Raw genomic sequence first — 11,881 nt, forward strand, 5'->3', positions numbered from 1 at the left:
ATTGCCAGGTATGTCGGCGCACACGAGGAATTGGCCTTCGGTTCACTTCTCTCAAGTGAAGAAAAAAAAATGGAAATATAAAAATAAGCAATAACAATAATACTAAAATTAAAAAAACGGTCAAAATAAAATGTATAAAATATTCTATATATTAAATAAATAAAGCGACGCAATCAGCAGTTTAATTCTGCGTCGCATAAACGCAGCAATCGACATGAAGCTTCTTCGTTCTCGCCCAAAACCAGGTTTAGAAAAAAAAAGGTACTGATTCAGATGGTAAACTCATCCCTTTTGTCAGCTGTTGTCCCTCGGACTTTGAAGACAACAGTCATCAAACTGCTGATGCTGAATCACAGACCCGTCTGAGATCCTCCGTTCAGCAGTAAAGTTATTAAAAAAGCTGTTTTCAACAGTTAAACACCTTCTTAATTCTGACCAACCTCTTGGACGTCTTCCAGTCCGGTTTCTGTCGTCACCACAGCGAAGAGACCGCCCTCGTCAAGGTGTTCAATCACATCCAATACAGAAATACAGACCAGAAGAACCACAGTGCTGGTATTATTGGATCTCAGCGCAGCATTTGACACCGTTGACCCTGGTGTTTTACTAGAGCCACTGGAGAACTGGGTCGGACTTTTGGGTACAGTACTTGACTGGTTACTTAGAGCAGCAGTTCCCAACCTTTTTTCCTTGGAGCCCCCCCTACTTGTGTCTAAGACCAGCCAGGCCCCCCCTGAAAAGTGTAGTGATTCATTACAAATCTTTAATTGAAAAAATTAAAATGAATTGTTTTTTTGATACATTTCTATTTGGTTTACCCTGTATACAGATGACTTTGTTTTTCTCACTTCATTTTGTGTCACCAATATATAAAATACACACAAAAAATAATTGCAAGGACATAAAAATATTTCTGAAAAATGTCTCTTAATATGAGAGCAAAATTCTTTTTTACATTTTTCCTTTAACAACCTGTTGGAGTAGTAGTATGATTAAATGTTGAATAATGATATAATAAGTTTTTAAGTTTTTATCCAGCTAAATAACTTAGTATTTTAAAATGACCAAAATATATTTCTAAGTGGGTTTATACAGACTTGGATTACAGTATTCCATCAGTTGTGTTATTTTTTATTTATTTAACATGGGAAAATATAATTTTTACAACTGCATATCCTCAAAGCAGACAAAGTTTCGCCCCCCCAGGGGGGGCCCGGACCCCAGGTTGGGAGACACTGACATAGAGGACAGGGACTACTTTGTATCAACAGGTAACTTTACATCCAAATTGACAAAAATGACATGTGGGGGTTCCCCAAGGTTCTATCCTAGGACCCCTCCTATTTAACAATCTACATGTTTCCACCAGCTCAGATAATAAATAAGATAAGTTATAACAACGCAGATGACACACAACTTTACATTACAATGTCACCAGGAGACAACGAGCCACACAAGCGTTGAGTAGATGCAGAGAACGAATCAATGAGTGGATGAGACATAATGTTCTTCAGCTGAACACAAACAAAACTGAAATAGTTGTTTTTGGACCAAAAGAAGAGTGTTTTAAGAGTCGGCACCCAGCTTCAGCTATTACGGGTGCAAACCACTGATAAGGCCCGAAATCTGGGTGTAGCCATGAATTCAGACCTGCTGGACCTTCAGAGAAATTAAAACAATTACAAAGTTGGCCTTCTATAAACTGATGAACATCTCCAGGATCAGAGGACTGATGTCTCAGCAGAACCTTGAAAAACAAGTCCATGTGTTTATCTTCAGTGGACTCGATTACTGCAACAGCATCTTCACAGGTCTGCCTGAAAACTGTCTGTCTATCAGTCTATCTGTGTGTATATCTATTTATTTATTCTGTATTTCATTCATTGAAAATAAAACAAAAAACAATTTAATATAAACACAAACATTCCTGAACTCTGAATGAAAGGGAGCAGAAAGAAGAAGCATCCATCCATCCATCCGTCCGTCCGTGTATATCTATCTGTCTTTCCTAAATGCATTCATGCCTAGTTGTAAGTTAATGTCCAGGATATCAACATATGAAGGACCTCTTAGGATGATCTGATTTCATTGATGAACTGCACGAGTTGTCACTTTTTATATGAAGTTTGACTCGTGAAACGTGACTTCACCTTCACAAAAAGTTGTACAAGTGGAAATGTTGTTGATGCATGTGCTTAATATTGGATAAAGGCCTTATCTTTGCATCTGGTAAGTCTCAACAGTGGCTGTACTGTATGAGGATGCTTTAGGTTGACACTGCTGGTAAACTGCATGTCATGGAAACCTGTTGCCGGACATTAGCAATGTTCTCAAATGCTTGGTGAGAAAATGGCGGGAATATCTTTTCCAAGAGATTTTTTTTGAAAAAATTATTAAAAAATGAATGATGTTAATATAGACAGACAGTCAAGAAACAATAAATGAAGAAATAAAAGCCTTTTATGAAAATGTATACACATCAAGATTTTCAGAGGAGAGCAAGTCTTTATTTTTTGGAATGATCCAGACATGGAAATAAGTTGGATGATGATTTTATGCAAATTATGGAAGAGAAACTAAAAATTGAAGAATTGGATAATGCCATCAAACAGATGTCAAAGGGAAAATCACCTGGTTTGGATGGGTTAACTGTTGAGTTTCATACTTTTATTTTTGGACTGATATTAGAATGATGTTGTTTAATGCCCTGACAGAATGTATTTCAAATGGTAATGTATCCTCTACAATGAAACGGGGACTCATTACCCTATTGCCAAAGCCCAACAAAAATAAACTGTCACTTGAAAAAAAAAAAAAAAAAAAAGCTATAAGGTAAAGCACCTGTGGCACCCCTGAGAGGGAGTGGCCACATTAATATTATTTTGTATGTGTATGGGACATTTTTCATTAATATATGTATTTATTTTATTTAAAATGGATAACTATTATGAAAGAGGTCATTTTACGTTTAAAAGCAGTGGGGCGGAACGTTGTGTTTGCTCCGGGTGTTCCGGGGAACGGTAAAGGAGCCGCACCTTCCTCCGGAGGAAACAGGCGTGTCCCGCACGTCCCGCGCTTCACCTGCTTTTACAGGTCAGTGTTTTATGTTGTTGTCTTTCTGTCCATACTAATGTAAAAAGAAAGTCAAGACTGTTTACTTGTGTTATTTTCCGTTAAAAATGTGCTATAAACGGGAGAAGTTTCCCGAGCAGCCGCCATTACGCAGGTCTAGCGCTCATTAATACTGTTTTATATCTTTGTTTACATGGCTTTTATTTTGTGCCAAATAAATCAGACTCAGACACGTTCTGGAGGAAACAGAGACGCATGGTGTCTTAATTACTCCGCACTTCACCTGCTTTTACAGGTAAACACATTTGTCACCACGGTCCTAACAGCAACGCAATGAAAATGAAATTCTATGATTGCAAAGTGTTGGTCAGCAGAGGTGTCAAAAGTATTCACATTCATTACTCAGGTAGAAGTATAGATACTAGAGTTTAAAAATACTCCTGTAGAAGTTGAAGTATCAACTCAAGTTTTTTACTCAAGTAAAAGTATAAAAGTACTGGTTTCAAAACTACTTAAAGTATAAAAGTAAAAGTAATGTAAGGGGGAAAAAAGCCATTAAGGGCAAAAGTAATTGAAAATGAATGCATCTTAGTATAATGCAAATATATTAAAGAACCATAAATGTGTACTATTGAGCATTAACATGTGTTTCAGAGAGCAGGAGATATGATGACTAGTTGCCTATAAGTATTGTAATGGTGCAAAAAGTCAAACTTCAGAGGCATGTTATCATTTATCCTAACCTTTATTGGAATGAACATCCAAGTTTAGTTGCAGGAATCTGAGGGAACGGATGTAAGAACAAAACTGGACAAGAACATCTGAAACAACCACAACCAAATTCACTCTATCCGGACGGAGCAATTTAACTGGATAGTTTTTATTTAAAGGCCGAAATGAAATAGAGTAACGAGGCTGTTTTTAAAATGTAAGGAGTAAAAAGTAAAAAGTCATCTGAAAAATAATTACTCCAGTGAAGTATAGAAAACCAAAATTTCTACTTAAGTAAGGTAACGAAGTATTTGTACTTCGTTACTTGACACCTCTGTTTGTCAGATACAGGTTTTTTCCAGCCTGGATTGATCTTATTTTTAAAAAAATCAAATGATGCCATAGTTTTGTTTATGCCTTCATCTACACTGTACTTTTTTAAACAACTTCATGAGTTGGATGAGAGCAGGAGCTGATGTTCATCAATGACCCATGCAGTTTTTATTGGCAGCAAACTTTGGAGGTTGACGGTTCAAAATCACTTTCTGTATAAGGGTTGATTGTTGATTTGTTTTGTGTTTCAACACAGAGTTCGAGGGGGTGTAGACGACAAAACAAGGAGCATGCCTTAGAGGTAATCAAGCTTTCATGTGTTGTGTATTAAATCTATAGGTTTTTCTGTTTTTTTTTAAACTCAACTGTTGAAATAAAATTGTTACAAACTGGGGAAAAGAAAATACCATTTCAGACCCCTCGGGCGGCTTTTCTTCAAAAATAGAGATCAACGACAAATTTAGGGACTTTTTTTCGAGTGTATTGAAGACGTCTAGACTCCAACGTGAAACATTGTAGCGGAGTGCTATCCTAACAAAAATGTAGGTACTACTTTTTTCGGTATTAATCTTTATTTTACAGTGTCATTTTTTTTTTTATTATGTATTTAAGAATACACCCCGTTTGCTCATTTTTTTGGTATGTTATTATTTGCAGTGAGGAGGCGGGAGGCGCTGAACTGCTAATCATCCGAAGAAGAAGACGATGACGAAGAAAGGGCGGAAGTGAACGGAAGCTCTGGGTGTGCCGATATTTCCCCGTGAAAAGCAATATCCGACGCAGACCTGTCAACAACTACGATGTTGTGTCGGACGGTGCTCGTGTCCGCGCTGCTGTGCGCGGCCTGGGCCGCGGACGAGATTAGGTACTTCCTGGACGGCGGTTCGTTGACGATCAGCCCGCAACCCGTGTCGGCACCGATCACCGTCATCACGTGGAAGTGCAGCGGGGACGTGGTGGCCGAGTGGGTCAAAGACAAGATCGAGCTGGAGTACCTGGGCCGGTTCAAAGGCCACGCCTCGCTCGTGCTCGCCACGGGCGAGCTCACGGTGACCAACATGAACCCCCAGCTCGCCGGCACCTACACGGTGGAGATCAACTACCAGGTCCAGCCCGTGGGCTACAAGGCCGTGATCCTGAAGTCGGTTCCGACCCCCAGCGTGGCCGTGCAGCCGTTGGCGTGCACGAAGGACCGGGACGTGTGCGCGCTGTTGTGCGAGGGGGACGTGGCCGGAGCAGAACCGATAACCGTCTTCTGGAGGGAGGATGATGGAGCCTGGAGCAGCGGGGAGGAGAGGAAGGAGATCCTCAACAACAACTTCACCCGGGCCGTCCAGACCTTCTCCTGCAGGCTGGAGAACCCGGTCAGCTCTGGGGAGAGTGAACCCTTCCAGAACCCGTTCTACGTGGAGACTCCTGGTTCTGGAGCTGTGGTGGGTGGAGTTATCGGCGGGCTGGTGGTTCTGGTTCTCATAGGAGCAGGTGTATTTGTATACCTGAAACGAAAGAAAAGGTCCCAGAACCTGGACCTTCAACCAGCTGCTTGAACTACCCCCCCCCCTGAGAAGAATGCAGCCGAGAACGTCCCTTTAAATGTTAAAGCAGCACTATGTAACTTTTCCACCTTAATATCATATTTCCAGAGTCAGATATTTCACATGAGAGCCACAGAAGAATAAGAATATAATTGTCTGTATTCATGGAGTCCCCCCCCCCCCCAAAAAAAAAAAACAAAAACCAGAGCTCCTGACCTCTTCCGTCAGGTGTTCCCAGGTGAGGGGTGGCTCTGCCCGGCGTGTCTTGGGTCTGGAGAGGCCCTGAACTCCTGCCAATCTCTATACACTTTATTCTCATATTTACTAAAAAGGAAAGGGAAAAGATCAGCGCTCACCTTGGCTCCACGTCATTGACAGCTACAAATCAAGCCAGAAATCTTAGTGTAATTATTGACTCAGACCTGAACATCAACAGCCATCTAAAGTTTATCACCAAATCTGCCTATTACCACCTAAAAAACATTGCTAGAATTAAGGGGATTCTGTCTAAACAAGGACATGGAAAAACGTATTCATGCATTCATTTTCAGTAGGTTGGATTATTGCAATGGCATCTTTACAGGCCTTAACAAGAAATGAATCAGGCAGCTGCAGCTGATCCAGAACACTGCCGCCAGAGTCCTTACAAACACCAGGAAACTGGACCATATTACACCAGTCATGAAATCACTACACTGGCTTCCAGTGAGTCAAAGGATAGAGTTTAAAATCTTCCTGCTGGTCTACAAAGACCTGAATGGTCTTGGACCAAAATCCATGCTGGATCTGTTAGTTCCTATGAAGCTCCCAGACCCCTGAGGTTCATCTGGATCTGGTTTGTTGTGGTTCCCAAGAATAAGAACCAAGCAAGGTGAAGCAGCTTTTCTCATAATTTTATTTCACTTTATTTGTTATGTACTGTCTAATTATGTCTTGCTGCTTTTAATGTTGATGTAAAGCACTTTAAATGACCCTGTGTTGAATTGTGCCATATAAATAAACTTGCCTAAATACAGTAGGAGGGTGGTAGTCGAGTGGCTACAGAGGTGGGCTCGGGTCTGAAGGACCCAGGTTCCGGAACGGCAACCAAGATGAACCAGCTCGGGCCCCTGAGCAAGGCCTTAACCATGGTGTGTGTCTCACATGCAAGTTGCTTTGGATAAATGACTGACTAATACATGGCTAAATGACACTAATAGTAGTAGTAGACACATACTACAATCTACTGTTACATTTATCAACCTCATTTTGAGTACAAATGTACTTGTATGGAATGTATATTTGCCATGTTTGCTTTATAATGAACCTTTGACACGAATAAAAGAAAGGAAAAAGAAAATGTTGGAGCCTCCTGGTTCTGGTTCTGTGGTGGGTGGGGTTGTCGGCGGGCTGCTGGTTCTTTTTTTTTTTTTTAATTTATTTATTTATTAACATACAGTGCAAACAGCGACAAAGACGACATCAGTTACAATGATATGTATCTAGGTGTGTGTGCGTGTAAATAAGATGATGAAAGTAGATACGTAAATTAAGAATATTAATTTGAGAATAAATAAGTAAACACAAAAAATTATATAGAGTAGTGTAGCACGATATAATATAAATATAGCGTAATAATATAGTAATATCCTAATATAACAATTTTTATAATATAACATATAACAAAATGATATCACCATACTATAATATATAACAATATAATATAGTTTAACATCCCATGAGATTTCATGACTTAATATAATAATACACTATGAAACAATATATCATGATAATGCCAGTAAAAAATATTAGAGTTAGAATTGGTCATTTATATATTACAATATTTTCTCCTAATATTGTTTTTAAATGTGCAAAATAAAAATAAATAAACCGAATTAATATTTTTTTAATTCTTTCTGCTCTGCTCAGCCGGGGAGATGCTGCTGTCCACCATCCCATCAGCAATGTCACATCTTGTTTCATCTTCTGTCACATTTTTTCTCGGGATATTTGGTTGTGATCCTGCAAAATATGAGGATATGCTGCCCTGGATTCTTTTCATTTTCATCATTAACATGTAATGGTGAAAATACTTTGGGTGGGGGGGTACATTTTGTCCCACCGAGGATCAAAATTGGGGGGGATCCCCACCATCCCCACCGGCAAATCGCAACCTGTGTGTGTGTGTGTGTGTGTGTGTGTGTGTGTGTGTGTATATATATATATATATATGTATATATATATATAATTTTCCTTTGTGTCTGTCTGTCTGTCTGTCTATCTATCTATGTGTATATCTATCAGGCGTCGGTAGGTGGCAGTGTGTTGCTGTAACGTCGTGAACAAACCCTCAATAGTTCAGAAGAAGACAGGGCGGAGGGATGAAGAATCGAAACTAACCGGGAGCTCCTGTCTTTATCATTTCAGACCCCTCGGGTGCGTCTTTTTTCTTTAAAAATAGAGATCAACGACAAATGTAGGCACTTTTTTTTCCGGAGTATTTTGAAGACGTCTAGACTCCAACGTGAAACATCGTATCAGAGCGGAAGCTCCCCTAACAAAAATGTAGGTACTACTTTTTTCGGTATTAATCTTTATTTTACGGTGTGTAATTTTTTTATTATGTAGTATACTGTAAAGAATACACCTCGTTTGTTCATTGTCTGTATGTTATTATTTTATATGCAGTAATCGGGAGGCGCCGAACAGCTAATCATCCGAAGAAGAAGAAGACGACATAATAGAAGGCGACGAAGAAGAAGAAGAAAGGGCGGAAGTGAGCGGGAGTTTTGGGCGTGCCGTCGTTTTGAGCGAATATCTCTCGGTCAAAGGCGATCTCCGCCGCGGACCTGTCAACAACTAGGATGTGGGCGTCGTGCCGGACGGTGCTCGTGTTCACGCTGCTGTGCGCGGCCTGGGCCATGAAGGAGGAGCCCAGGTACTTCAAGGAAGGCGGTTCGTTGAAGATCAAGCCGGTGTCCGTGTCTGAACCGATCACCGTCATCACGTGGAAGTGCAGCGGGGACGTGGTGGCCGAGTGGGTCAAAGACAAGATCGAGCTGGAGTACCTGGGCCGGTTCAAAGGCCACGCCTCACTGGTGCTCGCCACAGGCGAGCTCACGTTGAGCAACATGAACGCCCAGCTCGCCGGAACCTACACGGTGGAGATCAACTACCAGGTCCAGCCCGTGGGCTACAAGGCCGTGATCCTGAAGTCGGTTCCGACCCCCAGCGTGGCCGTGCAGCCGCTGGCGTGCACGAGGGACCGGGGCTCGTGCACGCTGGTGTGTGAGGGGGACGTGGCCGGAGCAGAACCGGCGACTTACTCTTGGAAGGAGGATGCTGGAGACTGGAGCCGCGGGGAGGAGAGGAAGGAGATCCTCAACTCCACCCGGGCCGTCCAGACCTTCTCCTGCAGGCTGAAGAACCCGGTCAGTTTTAAGGAGAGTGAACCCTTCAAGAACCCGTTCTACGGGGAGGCTCCTGGTTCTGGTTCTAGTACTGGAGCTGTGGTGGGTGGGGTTATCGGCGCGCTGCTGGGTCTGGGTCTCATAGGAGCAGGTGTATTTGCATACCTGACACTAAAGAAAGGTCCCCAGAACACGGACTCTCCACCAGCTGCTGGAACACCCCTCGCTGAGAATAACGTGGACCCTCCACCAGCTGCTGGAACACCCGCCCCTGGGAAGACTGAAGGGGACAAACTTTTAAATGATAAAGACAGTCCCGCATGAAACATGGACCTGCTCCTTCATGGAGGTCTGCATGTTAAGCAACATTCTCGTGGGAACAACATTTTTACTTGACTTCTCGTTTATTCATTGTGCCTTTTTTAAAAAAAAAAAAAAAAGAAAGAAAGATAATTCACGTAAAAGCCACAAAAGAATGAAAATATCATTGTCTGGGTTGATGGGGAGACGCCCACCCTGCATCTGCATCTGCATGTCCTAATTAAGTGACATTCTCATGGGAAGAACATTTTTATTTGAATTCTCGTTAATTGATTGTGCCTTTTTAAAAAAAAAAAAAAAAAAAAGAAAGGAAGATAATTCACATAAGACCCACAGAAGAATAAGAAAAAAAAACAACAAAAAAACAGAGCTCCTGACCTCCTCCGTCAGGTGTTCCCGGTGAGGGGGGACTGGGTCTGGAAATGTCCCCTGGTCAGTTCCTCCCACCAGGGCTCTGCTCCCAGCGCTGCCTTCGCACCCCTAAAGGAAAGAACATTTTAACCAAAAATTACTCTGGATCTTAAGTGCGATTAATCTGAGCAGAGCAGAAGTGCCACAAACGAACGAAGCGTTTATCCAGAGCGGACTGTCATACGATCACTGTGTTGGTTGTTATTTTGCCTTGTCAGAAGAAACTAGGTGAGTTTTTGCCTGTGTGGCTCATCTGTGGACTCACCTGGGGGCCGAGGTGGAGAGTATCACCACCCCGAAGCGGGCTCCTGTGTGCTTTTATGTCTATTTTTTTTTTAAATTAATTTGCTATTTGCAGAACACTGGAAACGAAGGTTTCAGCACTTGTCCTGAATGTATTTAACAACCTCACCACTGCAACGTCTAGGCCTTTTTTTTTTTTTAAGGGAGGGGGGGCTTTAAAGTTGCCGTCTTCTACACAATCATCTCAGTTTGTGCTTACGAGGTCGTTTCCCGTCAAGTTCTGACCTCGTTTCCCGTCAAGTTCTGCCGGGGCGAGCTGAAGCAACAGGAAGAGCTGATTGGGGATAAAAATACGACCTGCATTTCGTGTAAATTATAGCTTGATGCAATGTAAACGAACATATCTTTTCAATCTGTCCTGTGTTTTCATTTTGCTTCTCTGTTGTTGAAATATTACCGTATATAGTCATGAATGTTTTTAAGTTTTGTATGTTGGAGAGACACAAGGGAGTTTTTAAGATGTTCAGCTCAGGCTTTTCTGTAAGAATGTGGAAGTTGAGTCACTTTTATGGGCGTCGGAGAGTTATTATTAAGTTTCCATCTTCACTTCCTGTAGTTTTAATCTTTCTGATGCTGTTCTGAGACGTCTCAGATGTCCTGATGTGTTACCACGAGGCCGTATGAAAGGAGTGGGGCCGAGAGCTGGATGACACTTCTTAAAAGTAATCAAGTACTCCTTCAAATGACATCAAACCTGAGATCTTAACATGAAATCACTTCACTGTTATTTTATCCCAACTTAGTCACAGATGCCAGGATAATTTATGTTATCACTTGTGTGGATGATTTTAAAATGAGTCTTAACTGCCCTGTCATGAGAGGTGATTCGCTGTTACATCTGATTATATCCTGGAAGATTGTATTTGCAGCCATCGTATTTATTGTGGCACAAAATAAAAAAAACTTTGAGCACTTTTGGACTCCGGCTGTTGTCCGTCCGTTGTTGCATCTGCGCCCACTGATGAATTTTTCAGCTGCTCGTTAGCGCAATCGGCCAATGACACGGCAGCATCTCAGTGCAAGACACGCTGAAGCTCCAGCAGGGCGTCAGGATGGAGGAGGAGGATTTAAGTAACTTTGAATTGGTTGCTGGTCCCAGACGGGCCGGTCCGAGTTTTTCAGAAAAAGCTGCTCTCCTGGGATGATCACATTCAAGCATCTCTGGTTGTCTGGATGAAAATGTCTCTGAAACCTGTAAGTAAGTTCTCCAGCAGCCGACATGCTGACCATGTCCATCCCTTTATGACCACGGACCGATCCTCTGATGGCATCATGTCACAAAGAATAGAATAGAAGACTTTATTTATCTCCCAGAGGAGAAATTCAGTCGTGCAGCAGCCAAAACACACACACGCTTTATACAAAAAATGTAAAATAGAAATAACCAATAAATAGTTAAATGATAAAAAAGAGCTCAGATCATCTCAAACAGTCACCAGATTTCAGTCCAGATTTGCACCTGACAACTCTTCAACTGTTTTACGTTATCGTGTCAATATAGAATAGAATCAGCTTTGTTGGCCAAGTATGAACATGCCAGACAGGGAATTTGGAAAATAGTTACAAATAGTAATAGACAAATGGCTCTTAACATTTATACAATTAAAAGTGCAGCAGTATGAGGTAGACATGGTTATTGAAAGGTGCATTGTTACAGCATATGATTGTGGTTGTTATTGATTATTCTGAGACAGTGATGAGACTTTCATCAGAGCAACAGTTTGGGGGAAGAAACAGTCTCTTGAGTCTGGAGGTTTTGGAGTACAGAGCTCTGTAGTGCCGTCCAGACAGGAGGAGGTCAAACAG

The 11,881-nt window shown here is 41.7% G+C and overlaps 2 protein-coding genes across 6 annotated transcripts; both read left to right on the top strand.

Annotated features, from left to right (window-relative positions):
• Positions 1-3,016: 3,016 nt before the first annotated feature.
• LOC133463946 (uncharacterized) lies at positions 3,017-6,990 on the top strand. Of its 5 annotated transcripts, XM_061745772.1 has the most exons (5): positions 3,017-3,093; positions 3,296-3,367; positions 4,373-4,417; positions 4,517-4,658; positions 4,774-6,990. In XM_061745772.1, the coding sequence occupies exon 5, from the start codon at positions 4,917-4,919 to the stop codon at positions 5,661-5,663; it is 747 nt and encodes a 248-aa protein (XP_061601756.1). In that variant the 5' UTR covers positions 3,017-3,093; positions 3,296-3,367; positions 4,373-4,417; positions 4,517-4,658; positions 4,774-4,916; the 3' UTR covers positions 5,664-6,990. The 5 variants fall into 5 exon arrangements, with proteins under 5 accessions (XP_061601756.1, XP_061601753.1, XP_061601757.1 ...); XM_061745769.1 differs by lacking the exon at positions 4,517-4,658; XM_061745771.1 differs by lacking the exons at positions 3,296-3,367; positions 4,517-4,658 and having other exon boundaries at positions 3,032-3,093.
• A 1,006-nt stretch (positions 6,991-7,996) lies between these two features.
• LOC133463944 (uncharacterized) lies at positions 7,997-10,987 on the top strand. Its single transcript, XM_061745767.1, has 2 exons — positions 7,997-8,195; positions 8,319-10,987. Exon 2 carries the CDS (start codon positions 8,495-8,497, stop codon positions 9,362-9,364), a length of 870 nt encoding a protein of 289 aa, XP_061601751.1. The 5' UTR covers positions 7,997-8,195; positions 8,319-8,494; the 3' UTR covers positions 9,365-10,987.
• Positions 10,988-11,881: the final 894 nt, after the last annotated feature.

This window comes from Cololabis saira, chromosome 17 (assembly GCF_033807715.1).
Source record: "Cololabis saira isolate AMF1-May2022 chromosome 17, fColSai1.1, whole genome shotgun sequence".
In the NCBI taxonomy this organism is placed as follows: Eukaryota; Metazoa; Chordata; class Actinopteri; order Beloniformes; family Belonidae; genus Cololabis; species Cololabis saira.